The sequence below is a fragment of the Ictalurus furcatus genome, chromosome 8, assembly GCF_023375685.1.
Source record: "Ictalurus furcatus strain D&B chromosome 8, Billie_1.0, whole genome shotgun sequence".
NCBI classification, from domain to species: Eukaryota; Metazoa; Chordata; class Actinopteri; order Siluriformes; family Ictaluridae; genus Ictalurus; species Ictalurus furcatus.
In genome coordinates, this window is record NC_071262.1 from 27659867 (window position 1) to 27680460 (window position 20594).

Here is a 20594-nt window from a genome sequence, read left to right on the forward strand (position 1 = left end):
TTCCCATTGATTTTTTTTTTACATTTTCTTAGTACACCTGGGTGACTAGGAACAGGAAATTGTTCAACCACGACTTCCTACTCATGATGAACTCTTGAATTTCACTACGCTGGGACCAGCAACAGAAGAGACGAATAGGACCGCCTTTCGCAGTTATCTACCAATCAGTGCATTAGTTCACTTGTTGCCAGGTAGAACTCCTTGCATGGCCAATCACATCAAAGAAAGACCATAGTGAGCTACTTTAACAAATCATGGTTTTCAGTTCATAACACTTGAAATCTTAAGTTTATGTGTTTTGTAGGTAAATAATTTTTATACAAACATAGATTTTTGATTTAGGTGTCCAAAACGCAACATTTTAAGTAATGTTTAGTCATGATTACTTGAGTGTTTAAGTAAAGATAACATTAAGATTTACAGTGTGGCAGAAAGCTTAAAATGGGCCGTGGTTGGATCTTCCAGCAGGACAATGATCCAAAACATACATCAACATCAACACAAAAATTCTTTACTGACCACAAAATCAAGGTCCTGCCATGACCATCCCAGTCCCCTGACTCGAACCCCATAGAAAACCTGTGGGGTGAACTGAAGAGGAGAGTCCACCAGCGTGGACCTTGAAATGAGAAGGATCTGGAGAGGTTCTGTATGGAGGAACGGTCTCAGATCCCTCACCATGTATTCTCCAACCTCATCAGGCGTTATAGGAGAAGACTCGGAGCTGTTATCTTGGCAAAGGGAGGTAGCACAAAGTATTGACTATAAGGGTGCCAATAATTATTGCACATCTATTTTTAACAAAGATATTTTTTTGGATAAACATGTGTTGTGCTTCCAATTGCTTGATATGCATGAGAGCAGAGTATTTTTGTGAATCTTTTAAACAAAAGATCAAAAGATTAAAAATAAAGACAAATTTTCACAGCCTTTTTTGCTCATATTCACCAAGGGTGCCAATATTAGTGGAGGGCACTGTACATTCCTACTTTACATGCGAGAGTCACTCTAACCTTAGCTACTTTTACTCAGGATGGTTGATGAATGGATGCTTCTAACGTTGTGATACTAATCTTCACAAGACAGCATGAGAAGAGGGTAATTTTATGCTTTTTATTGTTTCCACACTCTTAACACTGTCTTAACCTGCTTTCTCATGGCACGCCTTCACACTCCAGTGTTCCAGTGTTTCAGCGATTTTGAGAGTTCTAGATCATTCAGATTTCACTTTAACAATCATTAACAAAAACATATCTACAGTACAAATGAAAACTGATAACAGCACTAATGACACTGAATCAGATTAGAGATCAAATCTACGTTACAGAAGGACGTCGCATATCAGAATATATAACGTCTTGAGGTTGTTGTTTCTTCACTCTTCCTCGTTTGGCTCTCCTCTCATTGAAATGTAAGGCAGCGTAATTCAGCTCCACATTGTCACAGTCCTGTAGGAATGGATATTAGATCATCAAACTTTAGAATTATTACACTTTTAGTGGAAATCCTTAAAAAGCATTCGCATGTACCTACACATGCTGAATATTTACCTGATTGAGGGTCTTGTCCGTCACAGAACCTTGTTTGCGTCTCACTGTAGAAAAGTAAAGAGAAAATTACAAGGACATCTCTACAGTGAGACCTGCTTTTCATCTACAATCACTTTTTTTTAAAAATTTTACTTCCTATGTCCAGGAAGTATTACAAATCATAGCTTTATTTGCATTTTTTCTTAATAACTTCAAATGACAGAACATGAGAGGCTGGTGAGGCAAACAATTGTTTATAGCTGCTATAAACAATGTTTCATATTATCGTATGCAACTGCATATGGATAAAAATGATGAGCTGTTATTCTTTTAATAAATGAAAAATAAATTGATTGGAAATTGCCGTGGTATGAGGAATAAAACAGTTTAGGATATGCGGTTATTGGAAAATAACTAAAACTTCAGAGTGGTAACAGTAACTCTGCTTTGTACCAGATCAGTATATGTAATAAACTGGAACATGGTGTATATATTGCCATATTTGTAGATACAGTGAACTAACAGACTCATGACTCAGTGTATATAAAGAAAATAATCTAATATTATAAAAGCTTGCAATAATATAATAAGTTAAATAATAGCCAAAATGTCGACTTACCCCTGCGTTGTTCAAAGTGTCTCCGTCCACAGGTTATGACAAAGATCAAAGCAAAGATCACGACCACACACACTCCCAAAGCTACAGCGAGGTAGATCACTACAGGATCCACAGATCTCTCTGTCACACAGTAAATATCATAATATTAATACTGCTACAACATTTAGACACAAAAGAAACTTATCAGTTATGTAAGCAGTTCAAGAAATCAGAAAATAAGAAATAATGGGTTTTTCAATAAATTGTAGCAAACATTTTTTCTTTAAATTACATAATAAAGCATTTGTCCTAAGAAGATGATTCTCTGGTGAAATTTCTAAATTCATATGAGAAAAATGTATTTGAATTGTTCAACCACGACTTCCTGAACTGAAGAGGAGAGCCCACCAGCATGGACAAATAACTGCTGTGTATGCTGGTTTATCAATAAAACGTCATACTACTCACTCACCTGTACTTGTGTCCTGTTCCCAAATTTATTGAATATCCCAGTACAAGTAAATAGGCAGAGAGTAGATAGAAAAATAACGATGAAAAAATTATATGTCTTACCCAACTGTACTCGTGTCCCGTTCCCAAAAATGATCTTCCCACACACGGCCACAGCGCAGTAGTAAGTTCCAGTATCACTGAGGCTGAGGATGTTCTTGGAGAAGTTGTACACACAGGTGTGTGTAGAAGAGCTGCTCTCACACTGATGGCTGCTGTTGTGATGAGTGTAAATGATTTGAGGATGGGATTGTGGTGGAGCAGCTCTGAACCAGAGCACTTGGAGTTCTACTGATCTGCTCTCAGAGAGAACCGAGCACTGCAGAGTCACTGACGCTCCTGCAGGAACCGAGTCCGACACGCCGCTCTGGAACACTGACACTTTTACATCTCCATCACCTGTTCAGTGTAATACAGTGAGGGAAAAAAGTATTTGATCCCCTGCTGATTTTGTACATTTGCCCACTGACAAAGAAATGATCAGTCTATAATTTTAATGGTAGATTTATTTGAACAGTGAGAGACAGAATAACAACAAGAAAATCCAGAAAAACACATGTCAAAAATGTTATAAATTGATTTGCATTTTAATGAGGGAAATAAGTATTTGACCCCCTCTCAATCAGAAAGATTTCTGGCTCCCAGGTGTCTTTTATGCAGGTAACGAGCTGAGATTAGGAGCACACTCTTAAAGGGAGTGCTCCTAATCTCAGCTTGTTACCTGTATAAAAGACTCCTGTCCACAGAAGCAATCAATCAATCAGATTCCAAACTCTCCACCATGGCCAAGACCAAAGAGCTCTCCAAGGATGTCAGGGACAAGATTGTAGACCTACACAAGTCTGGAATGGGCTACAAGGCCATTGCCAAGCAGCTTGGTGAGAAGGTGACAACAGTTGGTGCGATTATTCGCAAATGGAAGAAACACAAAAGAACTGTCAATCTCCCTCGGTCTGGGGCTCCATGCAAGATCTCACCTCGTGGAGCTGCAATGATCATGAGAACAGTGAGGAATCAGCCCAGAACTACACGGGAGGATCTTGTCAATGATCTCAAGGCAGCTGGGACCATAGTCACCAAGAAAACAATTGGTAACACACTATGCCGTGAAGGACTTAAATCCTGCAGCGCCCGCAAGGTCCCCCTGCTCAAGAAAGCACATATACATGCCCGTCTGAAGTCTGCCAATGAACATCTGAATGATTCAGAGGACAACTGGGTGAAAGTGTTGTGGTCAGATGAGACCAAAATGGAGCTCTCTGGCATCAACTCAACTCGCTGTGTTTGGAGGAGGAGGAATGCTGCCTATGACCACAAGAACACCATCCCCACCGTCAAACATGGAGGTGGAAACATTATGCTTTGGGGGTGTTTTTCTGCTAAGGGGACAGGACAACTTCACCGCATCAAAGGGACGATGGACGGGGCCATGTACCATCAAATCTTGGGTGAGAACCTCCTTCCCTCAGCCAGGGCGTTGAAAATGGGTCGTGGATGGGTATTCCAGCATGACAATGACCCAAAACACACGGCCAAGGCAACAAAGGAGTGGCTCAAGAAGAAGCACATTAAGGTCCCGGAGTGGCCTAGGCAGTCTCCAGACCTTAATCCCATACAAAATCTGTGGAGGGAGCTGAAGGTTCGAGTTGCCAAACGTCAGCCTCGAAACCTTAATGACTTGGAGAAGATCTGCAAAGAGGAGTGGGACAAAATCCCTCCTGAGATGTGTGCAAACCTGGTGGCCAACTACAAGAAACGTCTGACCTCTGTGATTGCCAACAAGGGTTTTTCCACCAAGTACTAAGTCATGTTTTGCAGAGGGGTCAAATACTTATTTCCCTCATTAAAATGCAAATCAATTTATAACATTTTTGACATGCGTTTTTCTGGATTTTCTTGTTGTTATTCTGTCTCTCACTGTTCAAATAAATCTACCATTAAAATTATAGACTGATCATTTCTTTGTCAGTGGGCAAACGTACAAAATCAGCAGGGGATCAAATACTTTTTTCCCTCACTGTAGCTTAGTAAGGTCCTAGTTTTTTTTTATGCCTACAGTATTATAATATAATATACACACCATCATACACGTAAAAATAAATTTGTTGTTTAAGAAAATGACATATAAAACTAATTAAAATGAAGCTATGCATATAAAAATTCTCACCTTTCACTGCTAAAAATGTTCCCTTTCCAAACCTTATAAAAAATTTTCTATATCCACAGTAATACACGGCTTCATCTGATGGTTCCACGTTGGCAATTTTCAAATGGAAGCCTTTTTCTTTTATTTCTTTCTCAATGCTGAATTTTGGTGGATTGAATTCTTTCTCATATTTGGGTTCATGCTGAACTGAGACCATTACACAAGGTTCATGTCCGACTTTTTGTTTGTACCAGACGATGGAATGGGTATTTTCCTCTCCCGGTCGAAAGCAGTGCAGAGTCACGTTCTCACCCACATCAGCAGTGATCATTGTGTTCGGTTGATTGACGCCCTCGCTCTGTGTAGAATCTGCTGTTTGGAGTTTACGCAGAAAACATCAACAAATGCACCCAAAATTTATTCCACCTATAATACACATAGATTTCCTTTGGTGTAAAAATAAAATGTTGTTTGTCTTTAAATAAATTCCTGCTACCAGTATTTATGGAGATATACAACAGTGTTTGAAAGTAGGTTTCAAGCAAATCTGTTTTTTTTTTTCCTAGCAAGAAATAACAACCTAATAAACTGGCCATTCAGTGTATAATGCTATATAATCATAGCTGAACTTTTCGAACACTTAATCGTTCAGCCTGCACAATGATCCTTATTACAGCAACATGCATGTTATCAGAAAACTACAAAATGGTCCACACTTACCAATTTTATTAAAAAGCATCGCTGTAATCCACATCAGCATCATCATCTTCAGTCTGAGGTCTGTGTATAACATGTCTCCTCTTGCCACACTGTCAGATGGTCAAACTGAGCACATGGCACTTTGTGCAAAATATTTATGACGTGAAACTCTGACATCACAGAATTTTCCACATACGGTCTACACTAGAAAGCAGACAGCGGTAGATACCTGACTGTGGCCCCTCTTCACACTTTTCTGATCCTTGCTGTGGTTTTGATTTAGTTTTTATATCAAAGAACCTAATAAACTGGCAGTTCAGTAAATTATGTTGTTTTTTTTTTGTTTTTTAAAGAATGAAATCTTATCTGAACTGTTCAAATACAAATTCTAAAACCTCAGGTTTTAATAGGCTTTTAAAATAATATATAATACTATAATGTTTAGTTTTTAACATGCACTGTCATATTGTCAGTGGTCTTCTATTAATAATTGCAGTTAATGATTCTCTTAAATTCAGTTAAGATTATGGCTAAGATCAAGTATTTTTAATGCTTTTAAATATTACTTTCAAAAAGTAAGGAATAAAACATGATGGGGTGAGCTGTAATAGGAAATGAATCCCATTATTTTAGTGGACCATATAGAGCAGCAACCATATAAATAAAAGCAATTTTTTTTTTTTTTTTGTAAATTTAAGGCAACAACAACAACAACTAACCTGACTAGAGTGCAACCTATTTATATCTGTATTCTGTCTTTGTATTCAGTTACAGTGCCCTCCACTAATATTGGCACCCTTGGTAAATATGAGCAAAGAAGGCTGTGAAAAATTGTGTTTATTGTTTAAACTTTTGATTTTTTGGAAAAAAACAAAATCACAAAAATATTCTGCTCTCATGGATATCAAACAATTGCAAAAACAACACAGGTTTAACAAAAAAATATCTTTGTTAAATATAGGTATTCAGCAATTACTGGCACCCGTATGAATTCATATGAGAAAAATATATTTGAAGTACATTCCCATTGATTTTTTTTACATTTTCTTAGTACACCTGGGTGACTAGGAACAGGAAATTGTTCAACCACGACTTCCTACTCATGATGAACTCTTGAATTTCACTACACTGGGACCAGCAACAGAAGAGACGAATAGGACCGCCTTTCGCAGTTATCTACCAATCAGTGCATTAGTTCACTTGTTGCCAGGTAGAACTGCTTGCATGGTCAATCACATCAAAGAAAGACCATAGTGAGCTACCTTAACAAATCATGGTTTTCAGTTCATAACACTTGAAATCTTAAGTTTATGTGTTTTGTAGGTAAATAATTTAAACAAACATAGATTTTTGATTTAGGTGTCCAAAATGCAACATTTTAAGTAATGTTTAGTCATGATTACTTGAGTGTTTAAGTAAAGATATTAGGATTTACAGTGTGGCAGAAAGCTTAAAATGGGCCGTGGTTGGATCTTCTAGCAGGACAATGATCCAAAACATACATCAACATCAACACAAAAATTCTTTACTGACTACAAAATCAAGGTCCTGCCATGACCCTCCCAGTCCCCTGACTCGAACCCCATAGAAAACCTGTGGGGTGAACTGAAGAGGAGAGTCCACCAGCGTGGACCTTGAAATGAGAAGGATCTGGAGAGGTTCTGTATGGAGGAACGGTCTCAGATCCCTCACCATGTATTCTCCAACCTCATCAGGCATTATAGGAGAAGACTCAGACCTGTTATCTTGGCAAAGGGAGGTAGCACAAAGTATTGACTATAAGGGTGCCAATAATTGTTGCACACCTATTTTTAACAAAGATTTTTTTTGATAAACATGTGTTGTGCTTCCAATTGCTTGATATGCATGAGAGCAGAGTATTTTTGTGAATTTTTTAAACAAAAGATCAAAAGATTAAACAATAAAGACAAATTTTCACAGCCTTTTTTGTTCATATTTACCAAGGGTGCCAATATTAGTGGAGGGCACTGTACATTCCTACTTTACATGCGAGAGTCACTCTAACCTTAGCTACTTTTACTCAGGATGGTTGATGAATGGATGCTTCTAACGTTGTGATACTAATCTTCACAAGACAGCATGAGAGGAGGGTAATTTTATGCTTTTTATTGTTTCCACACTCTTAACACTGTCTTAACCTGCTTTCTCATGGCACGCCTTCACACTCCAGTGTTCCAGTGTTTCAGCGATTTAGAGACTTCTAGATCATTCAGATTTCACTTTAACAATCATTAACAAAAACATATCTACAGTACAAATGAAAACTGATAACAGCACTAATGACACTGAATCAGATTAGAGATCAAATCTAAGTTACAGAAGGACGTCGCATATCAGAATATATAACATCTTGAGGTTGTTGTTTCTTCACTCGTCCTCTTTTGGCTGTCCTCTCATTGAAATGTAAGGCAGCGTAATTCAGCTCCACACTGTCACAGTCCTGTAGGAATGGATATTAGATCATCAAACTTTAGAATTATTACACTTTTAGTGGAAATCCTTAAAAAGCATTCGCATGTACCTACATATGCTGAATATTTACCTGATTGAGGGTCTTGTCCGTCACAGAACCTTGTTTGCGTCTCACTGTAGAAAAGTAAAGAGAAAATTACAAGGGCATCTCTATAGTGAGACCTGCTTTTCATCTACAATCACTTTTTTTTTTTAATTTTACTTCCTATGTCCAGGAAGTATTACAAATCATAGCTTTATTTGCATTTTTTCTTAATAACTTCAAAAGACAGAACATGAGAGGCTGGTGAGGCAAACAATTGTTTATAGCTGCTATAAACAATGTTTCATATTATTAAATGCAACTATAAATGGATAAAAATTTATGAGCTGTTATTCTTTTAATAAATGAAAAATAAATTGATTGGAAATTGCCGTGGTATGAGGAATAAAACAGTTTAGTATATGCGGTTATTGGAAAATAACTAAAACTTCAGGGTGGTAACAGTAACTCTGCTTTGTACCAGATCAGTATATGTAATAAACTGGAACATGGTGGATATATTGTCATATTTGTAGATACAGTGAACTAACAGACTCATGACTCAGTGTATATAAAGAAAATAATCTAATATTATAAAAGCTTGCAATAATATAATAAGTTAAATAATAGCCAAAATGTTGACTTACCCCTGCGTTGTTCAAAGTGTCTCCGTCCACAGGTTATGACAAAGATCAAAGCAAAGATCACGACCACACACACTCCCAAAGCTACAGCGAGGTAGATCACTACAGGATCCACAGATCTCTCTGTCACACAGTAAATATCATAATATTAATACTGCTACAACATTTAGACACAAAAGAAACTTATCAGTTATGTAAGCAGTTCAAGAAATCAGAAAATAAGAAATAATGGGTTTTTCAATAAATTGTAGCAAACATTTTTTCTTTAAATTACATAATAAAGCATTTGTCCTAAGAAGATGATTCTCTGGTGAAATTTTTAAATGCTGTCGGACAACATTTAACAAAAAATAATATGTTTGTTAAATATAGGTATGCAGCAATTATTGGCACCCGTATGAATTCATATGAGAAAAATGTATTTGAATTGTTCAACCACAACTTCCTACTCATGATGAACTCTTGAATTTCCCTACACTGGGACCAGCAACAGAAGAGATGAATAGGACCGGCTTTCGTAATTATCTACCAATCAGTGCCTTAGGACTCAGACATAGTCTCAGTGTTTAAGTCTAGACTTAAAACGTATTTGTTTACTCAAGCCTACCCTGACTAGATTCTGTTCTACTACTTCGCAGTCATAATAATCTTTTTTCTCCCTCTCTCCTTTCGCCGAGCCCCACACGAATTTATGGAGATACTAGAGATCCAGATCCTTTCTGCCTCTGGATGGAGCTCAAATCTTCTCTAATTCCAGACTGCTGGGACTACGGCTGCTCCTAAGGCCATACAGACTTCATATAAATCCATAATGAACTTTTTCACACTATCCGTTGTGACCCAGATGAGGACGGGTTCCCTTCTGAGTCGGGTTCCTCTCAAGGTTTCTTCCTCTTAAAACATCTTAGGGAGTTTTTCCTTGCCACCGTCACCACTCAGTGGCTTGCTCAGTTGGGATAAATTCACACCTTTAATATCTGTATACCGTGTTGATATTTCTGTAAAGCTGCTTTGAGACAATGTCTATTGTAAAAAGCGCTATACAAATAAAATTGAACTGAATTGAATTAGTTCACTTGTTGCCAGGTAGAACTCCTTGCATGGCCAATCACATCAAAGAAAGACCATAGTGAGCTATTTTAATAAATCATGGTTTTCAGTTCATAACACTTGAAATCTTAAGTTTATGTGTTTTGTAGGTAAATAATTTAAACAAACATAGATTTTTGGTTTAGGTGTCCAAAATACAACATTTTAGGTAATGTTTAGTCATGATTACTTGAGTGTTTAAGTAAAGATGACATTAGGATTTACAGTGTGGCAGAAAGCTTAAAATGGGCCGTGGTTGGATCTTCCAGCAGGACAATGATCCAAAACATACATCAATATCAACAAAAAATTCTTTACTGACCACAAAATCAAGGTCCTGCCATGACCCTCCCAGTCCCCTGACCTGAACCCCATAGATAACCTGTGGGGTGAACTGAAGAGGAGAGTCCACCACCATGGACAAATAACTGCGGTGTATGCTGGTTTATCAATAAAATGTCATACTACTCACTCACCTGTACTTGTGTCCTGTTCCCAAATTTATTGGATAGCCCAGTACAAGTAAATAGGCAGAGAGTAGATAGAAAAATAATGAAGAAAAAATTATATGTCTTACCCAACTGTACTCGTGTCCCATTCCCAAAAATGATCTTCCCACACACGGCCACAGCGCAGTAGTAAGTTCCAGTATCACTGAGGCTGAGGATGTTCTTGGAGAAGTTGTACACACAGGTGTGTGTAGAAGAGCCGCTCTCACACTGATGGCTGCTGTTGTGATGAGTGTAAATGATTTGAGGATGGGATTGTGGTGGAGCAGCTCTGAACCAGAGCACTTGGAGTTCTGCTGATCTGCTCTCAGAGAGAACCGAGCACTGCAGAGTCACTGACGCTCCTGCAGGAACCGAGTCCGACACGCCGCTCTGGAACACTGACACTTTTACATCTCCATCACCTGTTCAGTGTAATTAGTAAGGTCGTATTTATTTATTTATTTATTTATTTACGCCTACAGCATTATAATGTGTGGAATATACACACCATCATACACCTAAAAATAAATTTGATGTTTAAGAAAAGGACATATAAAACTAATTAAAATGAATCTATGCATATAAAAATTCTCACCTTTCACTGCTAAAAATGTTCCCTTTCCAAACCTTATTAAAAAGTCTCTAAATCCACAGTAATACATGGCTTCATCTGATGGTTCCACGTTGGCAATTTTCAAATGGAAGCCTTTTTCTTTTATTTCTTTCTCAATGCTGAATTTTGGTGGATTGAATTCTTTCTCATATCTGGGTTCACGGTGAACTGAGACCATTACACAAGGTTCATGTCCGACTTTTTGTTTGTACCAGACGATGGAATCGGTATTTTCCTCTCCCGGTCGAAAGCAGTGCAGAGTCACGTTCTCACCCACATCAGCAGTGATCATTGGGTTCGGTTGATTGACGCCCTCGCTCTGTGTAGAATCTGCTGTTTGAAGTTTACGCAGAAAACATCAACAAATGCACCCAAAATGTATTCCACCTATAATACACATAGATTTCCTTTGGTGTAAAAATAAAATGTTGTTTGTCTTTAAATAAATTCCTGCTACCAGTATTTATGGAGATATACAACAGTGTTTGAAAGTAGGTTTCAAGCAAATCTGTTTTTTTTTTTCCTAGCAAGAAATAACAGCCTAATAAACTGGCCATTCAGTGTATAATGCTATATAATCATAGCTGAACTTTTCGAACACTTAATCGTTCAGCCTGCACAATGATCCTTATTACAGCAACATGCATGTTATCAGAAAACTACAAAATGGTCCACACTTACCAATTTTATTAAAAAGCATCGCTGTAATCCACATCAGCATCATCATCTTCAGTCTGAGGTCTGTGTATAACATGTCTCCTCTTGCCACACTGTCAGATGGTCAAACTGAGCACATGGCACTTTGTGCAAAATATTTATGACGTGAAACTCTGACATCACAGAATTTTCCACATACATTTACACTAGAAAGCAGACAGCGGTAGATACCTGACTGTGGCCCCTCTTCACACTTTTCTGATCCTTGCTGTGGTTTTGATTTAGTTTTTATATCAAAGAACCTAATAAACTGGCAGTTCAGTAAATTATGTTTAAAAAAAAAAAAAAAAATTTTTAAAGAATGAAATCTTATCTGAACTGTTCAAATACAAATTCTAAAACCTCAGGTTTTAATAGGCTTTTAAAATAATATATAATACTATAATATTTAGTTTTTAACATGCACTGTCAAATTGTCAGTGGTCTATTAATAATTGCAGTTAATGATTCTATTAAACTCAATTAAAATTATGGCTAAGATTATTGGCACCCGTATAAATTCATCAATCTCTATCAATCTTCGTTCCTATTCCCCAAAAAGGAGATGCAACAGACTGCGGTAACTACCGAACCATCGCTCTAATACCACATGCCAGGAAGATTGTGTTGAAGATCATACAAAGACAACTACAGCCTTACGTTGACAGAGAACTTCCAGAAGAACAAGCGGGGTTCAGAAAAGGCCGAGGCACACGTGACATCATGGCAGACGTTCGATAGATGATGGAAAAGGCCAAAGAATACCAGAAGAGTCTGTACATGTGTTTTATTGACTACAACAAGGCGCTTGACTGCATCGATCATGAGAAGCTATGGAAAACACTCAAGAACATGGGCATACCAGACCATCTGACTAGCCTCATCAGAAATCTATATGGTCAACAAGAAGCAACCATCCGAACAGTATATGGAAACACCGAATGGTTCAGAGTGGAACGAGGCGTCAGACAAGGCTGTATCCTGTCACCGTTCTTGTTCAACTTGTACGTGGAAACAATCTTCAGAAAAGCCGTACTGGACGAGGTCGAAGAAGGGATCAAAATTGGAGGCCGAAACATGAACAATTTACGGTATGTGGACGACACTACCTTGATAGCGGGCACTGAAGAAGGAATGAAGAACCTACTGCGGACAGTTAAAAGAGAGAGCCAGGAAATGGGACTGTTGCTGAACTTCAAGAAGACCAAGGTGATGACTAATGAAAATTACGATTGACGAACCCTTGACCTGAATGGAGACGGAATTGAGGTTATCAACGACTTCAGCCTACTTGGATCAATGATCAACACGAAGGCAACGACTCTCGAAGAAGTGAAACGAAGAACAGCCATGGGAAAATCAACGATGAAATCATTGGACAGAATTTTCAAATCGAAGGACATTTCTTTGCCCACAAAGACACGACTCGTTCACAGTCTCATCTTCTCCATTGTAACATATGGCAGCGAGAGCTGGACAGTCAAGAAACAAGAACAGAAAAGAATTGATGCCTTCGAAATGTGGTGCTGGAGACTAATCCTGTCGATACCATGGACAGCCAGACGGACAAATAAATCTATATTGGAGCAAATCAAACCGGATATGTCTCTCGAAGCAAGAATCACCAAACTACGACTTGCCTACTTTGGACACACTGTATGAACAGATCACTCACTGGAGAAGGACGTTATGATGGGACGCATCGAAGAAATAAGAAGAAGAGGAAGACCAGCAACCCGATGGCTTGACACCATCAAGACAACAACGGAGAAGACCTTGGCCCAACTTATTCAACTGGCACATGATCGATCTTCCTACAGATCGTTCATCCATCAAGTCGCCATGGCTCGGAATCGAGCCTAGGGCCTTCAACTAGCTATGAATTCATATGAGAAAAATATATTTGAAGTACATTCCCATTGGTTTTTTTTACATTTTCTTAGTACACCTAGGTGACTAGGAACAGGAAATTGTTCAACCACGACTTCCTACTCATGATGAACTCTTGAATTTCACTACATTGGGACCAGCAACAGAAGAGACGAATAGGACCGCCTTTCGAAATTATCTACCAATCAGTGCATTAGTTCACTTGTTGCCAGGTAGAACTCCTTGCATGAGAAAGACCATAGTGAGCTACTTTAACAAATCATGGTTTTCAGTTCATAACACTTGAAATCTTAAGTTTATGTGTTTTGTAGGTAAATAATTTAAACAAACATAGATTTTTGGTTTAGGTGTCCAAAATGCAACATTTTAAGTAATGTTTAGTCATGATTACTTGAGTGTTTAAGTAAAGATGACATTAAGATTTACAGTGTGGCAGAAAGCTTAAAATGGGCCGTGGTTGGATCTTCCAGCAGGGCAAAGATCCAAAACATACATCAATATCAACACAAAAATTCTTTACTGACCACAAAATCAAGGTCCTGCCATGGCCATCCTAGTCCCCTGACTCGAACCCCATAGAAAACCTGTGGGGTGAACTGAAGAGGAGAGTCCACCAGCGTGGACCTTGAAATGAGAAGGATCTGGAGAGGTTCTGTATGGGGGAACGGTCTCAGATCCCTCACCAGGTATTCTCCAACCTCATCAGGCATTATAGGAGAAGACTCAGAGCTGTTATCTTGGCAAAGGGAGGTAGCACAAAGTATTGACTATAAGGGTGCCAATAATTGTTGCACACCTATTTTTAACAAAGATATTTTTTTGGATAAACATGTGTTGTGCTTCCAATTGCTTGATATGCATGAGAGCAGAGTATATTTGTGAATTTTTTAAACAAAAGATCAAAAGATTAAACAATAAAGACAAATTTTCACAGCCTTTTTTGCTCATATTCACCAAGGGTGCCAATGTTAGTGGAGGGCACTGTACATTCCTACTTTACATGCGAGAGTCACTCTAACCTTAGCTACTTTTACTCAGGATGGTTGATGAATGGATGCTTCTAACGTTGTGATACTAATCTTCACAAGACAGCATGAGAAGAGGGTAATTTTATGCTTTTTTATTGTTTCCACACTCTTAACACTGTCTTAACCTGCTTTCTCATGGCACGCCTTCACACTCCAGTGTTCCAGTGTTTCAGCGATTTAGAGACTTCCAGATCATTCAGATTTCAGTTTAACAATCATTAACAAAAACATATCTACAGTACAAATGAAACCTGATAACAGAACTAATGACACTGAATCAGATAGAGATCAAATCTACGTTATAGAACGACCTCGCACATCAGAATATATAACGTCTTGAGGTTGTTGTTTCTTCACTCGTCCTCGTTTGGCTCTCCTCTCATTGAAATGTAAGGCAGCGTAATTCAGCTCCACATTGTCACAGTCCTGTAGGATTGGATATTAGATTTTAACTGAAATGATCTGAATAATTACACTCTCACTGCAAAAACGAATTGAGTGCCCATTCATAAAATCATATTGTTCAATATTTACCTGATTGAGGGTCTTGTCTCTCACAGAACCTTGTTTGAGTCTCACTGTAGAGAAGAAAATGCTAATTTTATGATCGTATCTCTATGGTGAGATCTACTTTCCATCTACATTCACATTTTTTTTTACTTCTTATTTTCTGAAGGTGTTGATTAATTGTCTTTAACAGCAACTCTGACAATCGTGCAGCTGCAAATCACAGCTTTATATGAATTCACTCATTCAAATAATAAATTACTATAATACATCCATCCATCTATCCATCTTCTATACCGCTTTATCCTTTTCAGTTTCACAGGGAAACCTGGAGCCTATCCCAGGGAGCATCGGGCACAAGGCGGGGTACACCCTGGACAGGGTGCCAATCCATTGCAGGGCACAATCACATACACACTCACACACCCATTCATACACTACGGACACTTTGGACGTGAGAATCAGCCTACCGTGCATGTCTTTGGACTGGGGGAGGAAACCGGAGTACCCGGAGGAAACCCCCGCAGCACGGGGAGAACATGCGAACTCCGCACACACAGGGCCACGGTGGGAATCGAACCCCCGACCCTGGAGGTGTGAGGCGAACGTGCTAACCACTAAAAAACATCTGTAATTATTGTCATGGTGGCGCTTTCTGTAAGATGTTTACGTAACATTTATGGAAGGAGTCTCCAGTGTCAGTGCCTTGTAACAGTCAGAGCTGTAGCTGCAACTTGAAGTATTCTGCCACAGGAAAGTCTTCAGGACCGAGAGCTTTGCCATTTCCTGGTTTCTCCTTAACTTATCAAGCTGTGTATTTTTTTGTGTGTGTATAGTGTTTATACTGTAGCTTCTATAATGTAAGTAATAACAAGAACTAACTTGTTTCACAGATGCTCCAAAACATTTAATGTAACTATAAGCAGATTAAAAAGTACAAGATGTCACTCTTTCATTAATTGAGATTGTAATCATTGGCAAATTGTGATAGTATAAGAGGAATAAAACACTGTGGCATGTGCTGCTATAGGAAAACAATAGGGAAAACTTCGTAGTGGGAACAGTAAGTCTGCTTCATAACATCACCCCATAATTAATTCTTTCTTATAGCACACCATAACACTATCAGTATATCCAATAAACTGGCGACTCAGTGTATCTAACAGAAATAATCTAACATTATAATAGATTTATAATAATATAATAACTTAAATAATAGCCAAAATGTAGACTTACGCTTACTTTGTTCACAGAGTCTCCCTCCACAGGCTATGACAAAGATCAAAGCAAAGATCACGACCACACACACTCCCAAAGCTACAGCGAGGTAGATCACTACAGGATCCCCAGATCTCTCTGTCACACAGTAAATATCACAATATTAATACTGCTACAACATTTAGACACAAAAGAAACTTATCAGTTATGTAAGCAGTTCAAGAAATCAGAAAATAAGAAATAATGGGGTTTTCAATAAATTGTAGCAAACTTTTTTATTATTATTACATAATAGAGCATTTGTCCTAAGAAGATGATTCTCTCGTTTATCAATAAAACGTCATACTTCTCACCCACCTGTACTTGTGTCCTGTTCCCAAATTTATTGAATATCCCAGTACAAGTAAATAGGCAGAGAGTAGATAGAAAAATAATGAAGAAAAAATTATATGTCTTACCCAACTGTACTCGTGTCCCGTTCCCGAAAATGATCTTCCCACACACGGCCACAGCGCAGTAGTAAGTTCCAGTATCATTGAGGCTGAGGATGTTATTGGAGAAGTTGTACACACGGGTGTGTGTAGAAGAGCCGCTCTCACACTGGTGGCTGCTGTCATGATGAGTGTAAATGATTTGAGGATGGGATTGTGGTGGAGCAGCTCTGAACCAGAGCACTTGGAGTTCTGCTGATCTGCTCTCAGAGAGAACCGAGCACTGCAGAGTCACTGACGCTCCTGCAGGAACCGAGTCCGACACGCCGCTCTGGAACACTGACACTTTTACATCTCCATCACCTGTTCAGTGGAATATACACAGTGTAAGATCTTATTTTTTATTTATTTTTATTCATGAACCTTTATAATCGGAGTGGTCCATGAATTATATCACATTATTACATTCATTATGAGCATAATTTGACAAAACAAGAACAACTAAATACATCAATACATGTACTGAGAGATACACGACTCTCTTGGAGGGACCGAGTTCAACATGAACATCTCTAATGACATGATACGTGATGTTTAAATATATAAATACTTTTTTTTTTTTTAAATTAAAAGAATCCACAAGAATAAACATTTTAGATTTACATATGTCTAAATAAGAATGCTGTTTTTCATAGCGTTCAAATTGTAGTGAAATTATATGCCACAACATGCGATGTTTGACCTACATTAGTTCTATTGTGTGAAGTTCAGTTAACTGGAACATAGTCATCTCTAATAAAACAAAGGAAATGCACTGAATAGATAAAATCCTGTGTTATTGAATTCATGATGTTTTACTGTAAATCTTTTATTACTCATCAGCAATGTGCTAAGCATGGTTCAAATAAATGTATGAAGAGACTAATAGAATAATTTAAAATTGATTAAATTAATTAATAAAGTAATTAATACAGATGCCCTGAACTGCATGTTGTAAAACAATTAAGTGCTATGTTGTCATTTTGACTTAATATGTCATTGTTCTGAGTCGCCTCATTATTTCAACTTAACATTTATTTAACAGTGAAATGTGTAAATAAGGCTAATTTATTGGATATTAACTTATTCAGTAATTTTCATTCTGCATTCTCTTTCCCATGTTGTAAGTAAGTCATAAGTAAGATGTTACTTTAATGGAATTCAGTTTACACTTACAACATATGTCTAATGATGGTAATTCACTTGAAATCGTCCAGGTGTGGTAAAGTATGTCAAATTCAAAAGGTCAAAATGACCACTATAAACATTATGGGTTTCGGTGAATTGAAGTCTTGAAATAGCAACCTTATATCTCTAAACATCAGGTTATTCAGTAAAAATAATAAGATCTTAAGTCGAAATAACGTTGAAAGTTATTAAGTCACAACTTGAGGTTCAGCGCTTTAATTAAAAATGAATTACTCTAGCCGTGTACATTTACAGTTCTTACCTTTCACTGATAAATATGTTCCATTTCCAAACCTTGTTAAAAATTTTCTATATCCACAGTAATACACGGCTTCATCTGATGGTTCCACGTTAATAATTTTTAAATGGTAGTTCCTTTTTTCTTTCTCGATGCTGAATCTCGGTGACTTGAACTCATCTTCGAAACTGGTTTCCTGTAGAACTGTGACCATTACACAAGGCTCGTGTCCGACTTTTTGCTTGTACCAGACGATGGATCCAGAGTTATCTTCTCTCAGTCTAAAGCAGTGCAGAGTCACGTTATCACCCACACCAGCAGTGATCATTGGGTCCGGCTGACTGATATCGTTTGTCTGTGCAGAATCTGATATCAAGAGTTAAAGAATGACACATGAACAAATGTACCAAAACTTATTATATTGCCATAGATGTAATAATAAAATGCAATAAATGCTCCGGGACAGTAAATAAAATAAAATAAAATAAAAAAACAGGTAGAGTACAGGTGTACTACTCTCACCGGTTTTACAATGTATAAATGTTCTGGCACCGCAGTGGAAACCTAATATTCTGGCATGAGATTAAATTAACATTAAATATTAGCAAGTTAGATGCACTGTGCTTAATAAACTGAACTTTCCAGTGTAACCAGGACTGACGGTCAGCTAGTGTTTGTGTGGTTGCACACAAACATCTATTGTTCTAATGTAAGATAGTATTGTTAAACTTTAAGGCAAAATAGTTTGTTTAAGAACAACTTCAGATTGAAAAAGAAATATATCGCATTTTACATCTTAGAAAATACACTCAGGAAAAATAAAACTTGAACGTGAAAAGCATATATGATCAAAATGTGGCCTTAATAGACTTAAAATGTCTCTTTCTGCTGAGTTTATTACTATTCATTATTTATTTAATGAAGAATCAAGTAGAAGATTTTAAAACCAAACTGTATTTAATATTACAGAATAATAAGGTTTGACCAGTGTTAAAATGACTTATTAATTGTCTCAGAATTCCGTTAATGTAAATTTAATAACTTTTTTTATAGTATAGGTCTTGTTAAGTACATGTACATTTCAGTACTTCAGAGTTTTACTAGATGGAAGGTCAAACTTTGATGCCTCCCATCTCAAATGTCTGCTCTTCAGACAGCGGACCTTATTTAATAGTAAGGTCACAGAATGTATTTGTATCAGTGCTCCTCGTTACGGCAACCTATTTGTCATCAAAAACATACAAAACCATGCACACTTACCAATTTTATTAAAAAACGTCACTGTAATCCACATCAACATCATCACCTTCAGTCTGTGACCTGTGTATAGCATGTCCTCTTGCTCAGGTGGTCAAACTGAGCACGTCTGACTTTGTGCCAGGAGTTATGATGTGAACATCTGACATCACAGACTTCCAGTGTAATATTATACATACAATCTAGTCTTGAAAACTGGCGGTAGACTGTGGCTCCTCCTCACACCTTTTTTTTTTTTTTTTTTTTAAAAAACCTTTTACACCTTTTTAATCCCCTTCAAGTAGGAAAGGAAACACTTCAGAAATGACTTCAAAAACAAATAAAGAAGGAAATGAGGTGTTTTTTCTTTTCCTGTGTAAGATGGTTGAGCAAATACCTGTTTTATCCAACATTTTATTTTTGCAGGCCTGTGACCAATATTTAAGCAAATCTGTTTTACGCATTGATTATTATTATTATTATTATTATTATTATTATTATTATTATTATTATTATTATTATTATTATTAAATGTATTTATTTTTTTAGATCACTGCACCAAATATACTGTCAATAATACTATAATTTTTAACAGAACTTTTCAAAAGAAATCTTTTTTTTGGCTGTTTTTCTGCCTGTACAATGATATATTGCTTGTATCTTTCTCATTTGTAAGTCGCTTTGGATAAAAGCGTCTGCTAAGTGAATAAATGTAAATGTAAATATTGTCAGTGACACTGTATTAATAATTTTAATTAACTCTTCTAGTGATCGACACTATGGGTGATATCAAGTATTTTCTACTTGAAAAAACTCTTTTCATTAAAAGTAAATAATAGAGTTGAACAAATGTGCAAGTTGTAATTTATAGCAAGTTTTTAAGCATGTAAAATTAAAATGGAAAATGTATAGAGTAAAAGAAATGAGTAGAAATTATTTGATTAATCATCAATAATCAACAATAAGAACATTAATGTTGACATTCGATTTCCAGATTATTAATTAGTAGATCAGTTTAACAAATTAACTGACTAATCAATGTCAGATATACAGAAGAAAACAGAAAGCATCTAGGATTCAAGTATCATGGTCTACAACATTAATATTTTAATGGTAATAGTAGTTTTTTAAAACTAATATTAATGTAATCACATGCTCTCTACATTTTTTCTAACCTCATATTCTACACTCTTAGAAAAATAAAGGTTAAATATAGAATCTGTAAAGGGTAACACTATATGGCCAAAAGTATGTGGACACGTGACAATCACATCTATATGTACTTTTCG

The 20594-nt window shown here is 37.0% G+C and overlaps 3 protein-coding genes across 3 annotated transcripts; all 3 read right to left on the reverse strand.

Annotated features, from left to right (window-relative positions):
• Window positions 1-650: 650 nt before the first annotated feature.
• LOC128611971 (uncharacterized) lies at window positions 651-5714 on the reverse strand. Its single transcript, XM_053631866.1, has 6 exons — window positions 5504-5714; window positions 4805-5155; window positions 2701-3036; window positions 2149-2268; window positions 1551-1594; window positions 651-1448 (listed from the first exon to the last, which is right to left on the reverse strand). Exons 1-6 carry the CDS (start codon window positions 5574-5576, stop codon window positions 1317-1319), a joined length of 1056 nt encoding a protein of 351 aa, XP_053487841.1. The 5' UTR covers window positions 5577-5714; the 3' UTR covers window positions 651-1316.
• A 1082-nt stretch (window positions 5715-6796) lies between these two features.
• LOC128611974 (uncharacterized) lies at window positions 6797-11588 on the reverse strand. Its single transcript, XM_053631870.1, has 6 exons — window positions 11516-11588; window positions 10817-11167; window positions 10308-10643; window positions 8645-8764; window positions 8046-8089; window positions 6797-7943 (listed from the first exon to the last, which is right to left on the reverse strand). Exons 1-6 carry the CDS (start codon window positions 11586-11588, stop codon window positions 7812-7814), a joined length of 1056 nt encoding a protein of 351 aa, XP_053487845.1. The 3' UTR covers window positions 6797-7811.
• A 3112-nt stretch (window positions 11589-14700) lies between these two features.
• On the reverse strand, window positions 14701-19550 carry LOC128611970 (uncharacterized). Its single transcript, XM_053631865.1, has 6 exons — window positions 19330-19550; window positions 18094-18435; window positions 16632-16967; window positions 16192-16311; window positions 14983-15026; window positions 14701-14874 (listed from the first exon to the last, which is right to left on the reverse strand). Exons 1-6 carry the CDS (start codon window positions 19400-19402, stop codon window positions 14743-14745), a joined length of 1047 nt encoding a protein of 348 aa, XP_053487840.1. The 5' UTR covers window positions 19403-19550; the 3' UTR covers window positions 14701-14742.
• Between the last annotated feature and the right edge of the window lie 1044 nt (window positions 19551-20594).

Excerpts from the sequence above, each read along its gene's own strand:
- LOC128611971 (XM_053631866.1), bottom strand. The coding sequence starts at position 5,576 with ATGTTATACACAGACCTCAGACTGAAGATGATGATGCTGATGTGGATT. Across the intron at positions 3,037-4,804 it reads AACATTTTTAGCAGTGAAAG|GTGATGGAGATGTAAAAGTG; the intron begins GTGAGAATTTTT and ends TACACTGAACAG. Across the intron at positions 2,269-2,700 it reads CGGGACACGAGTACAGTTGG|AGAGATCTGTGGATCCTGTA; the intron begins GTAAGACATATA and ends ACTGTGTGACAG.
- LOC128611974 (XM_053631870.1), bottom strand. The coding sequence starts at position 11,588 with ATGTTATACACAGACCTCAGACTGAAGATGATGATGCTGATGTGGATT. Across the intron at positions 8,090-8,644 it reads ACACTTTGAACAACGCAGGG|TGAGACGCAAACAAGGTTCT; the intron begins GTAAGTCAACAT and ends ACTTTTCTACAG. Across the intron at positions 7,944-8,045 it reads CGGACAAGACCCTCAATCAG|GACTGTGACAGTGTGGAGCT; the intron begins GTAAATATTCAG and ends CCATTCCTACAG.
- LOC128611970 (XM_053631865.1), bottom strand. The coding sequence starts at position 19,402 with ATGCTATACACAGGTCACAGACTGAAGGTGATGATGTTGATGTGGATT. Across the intron at positions 18,436-19,329 it reads GACGTTTTTTAATAAAATTG|ATTCTGCACAGACAAACGAT; the intron begins GTAAGTGTGCAT and ends TCTTGATATCAG. Across the intron at positions 16,312-16,631 it reads CGGGACACGAGTACAGTTGG|AGAGATCTGGGGATCCTGTA; the intron begins GTAAGACATATA and ends ACTGTGTGACAG.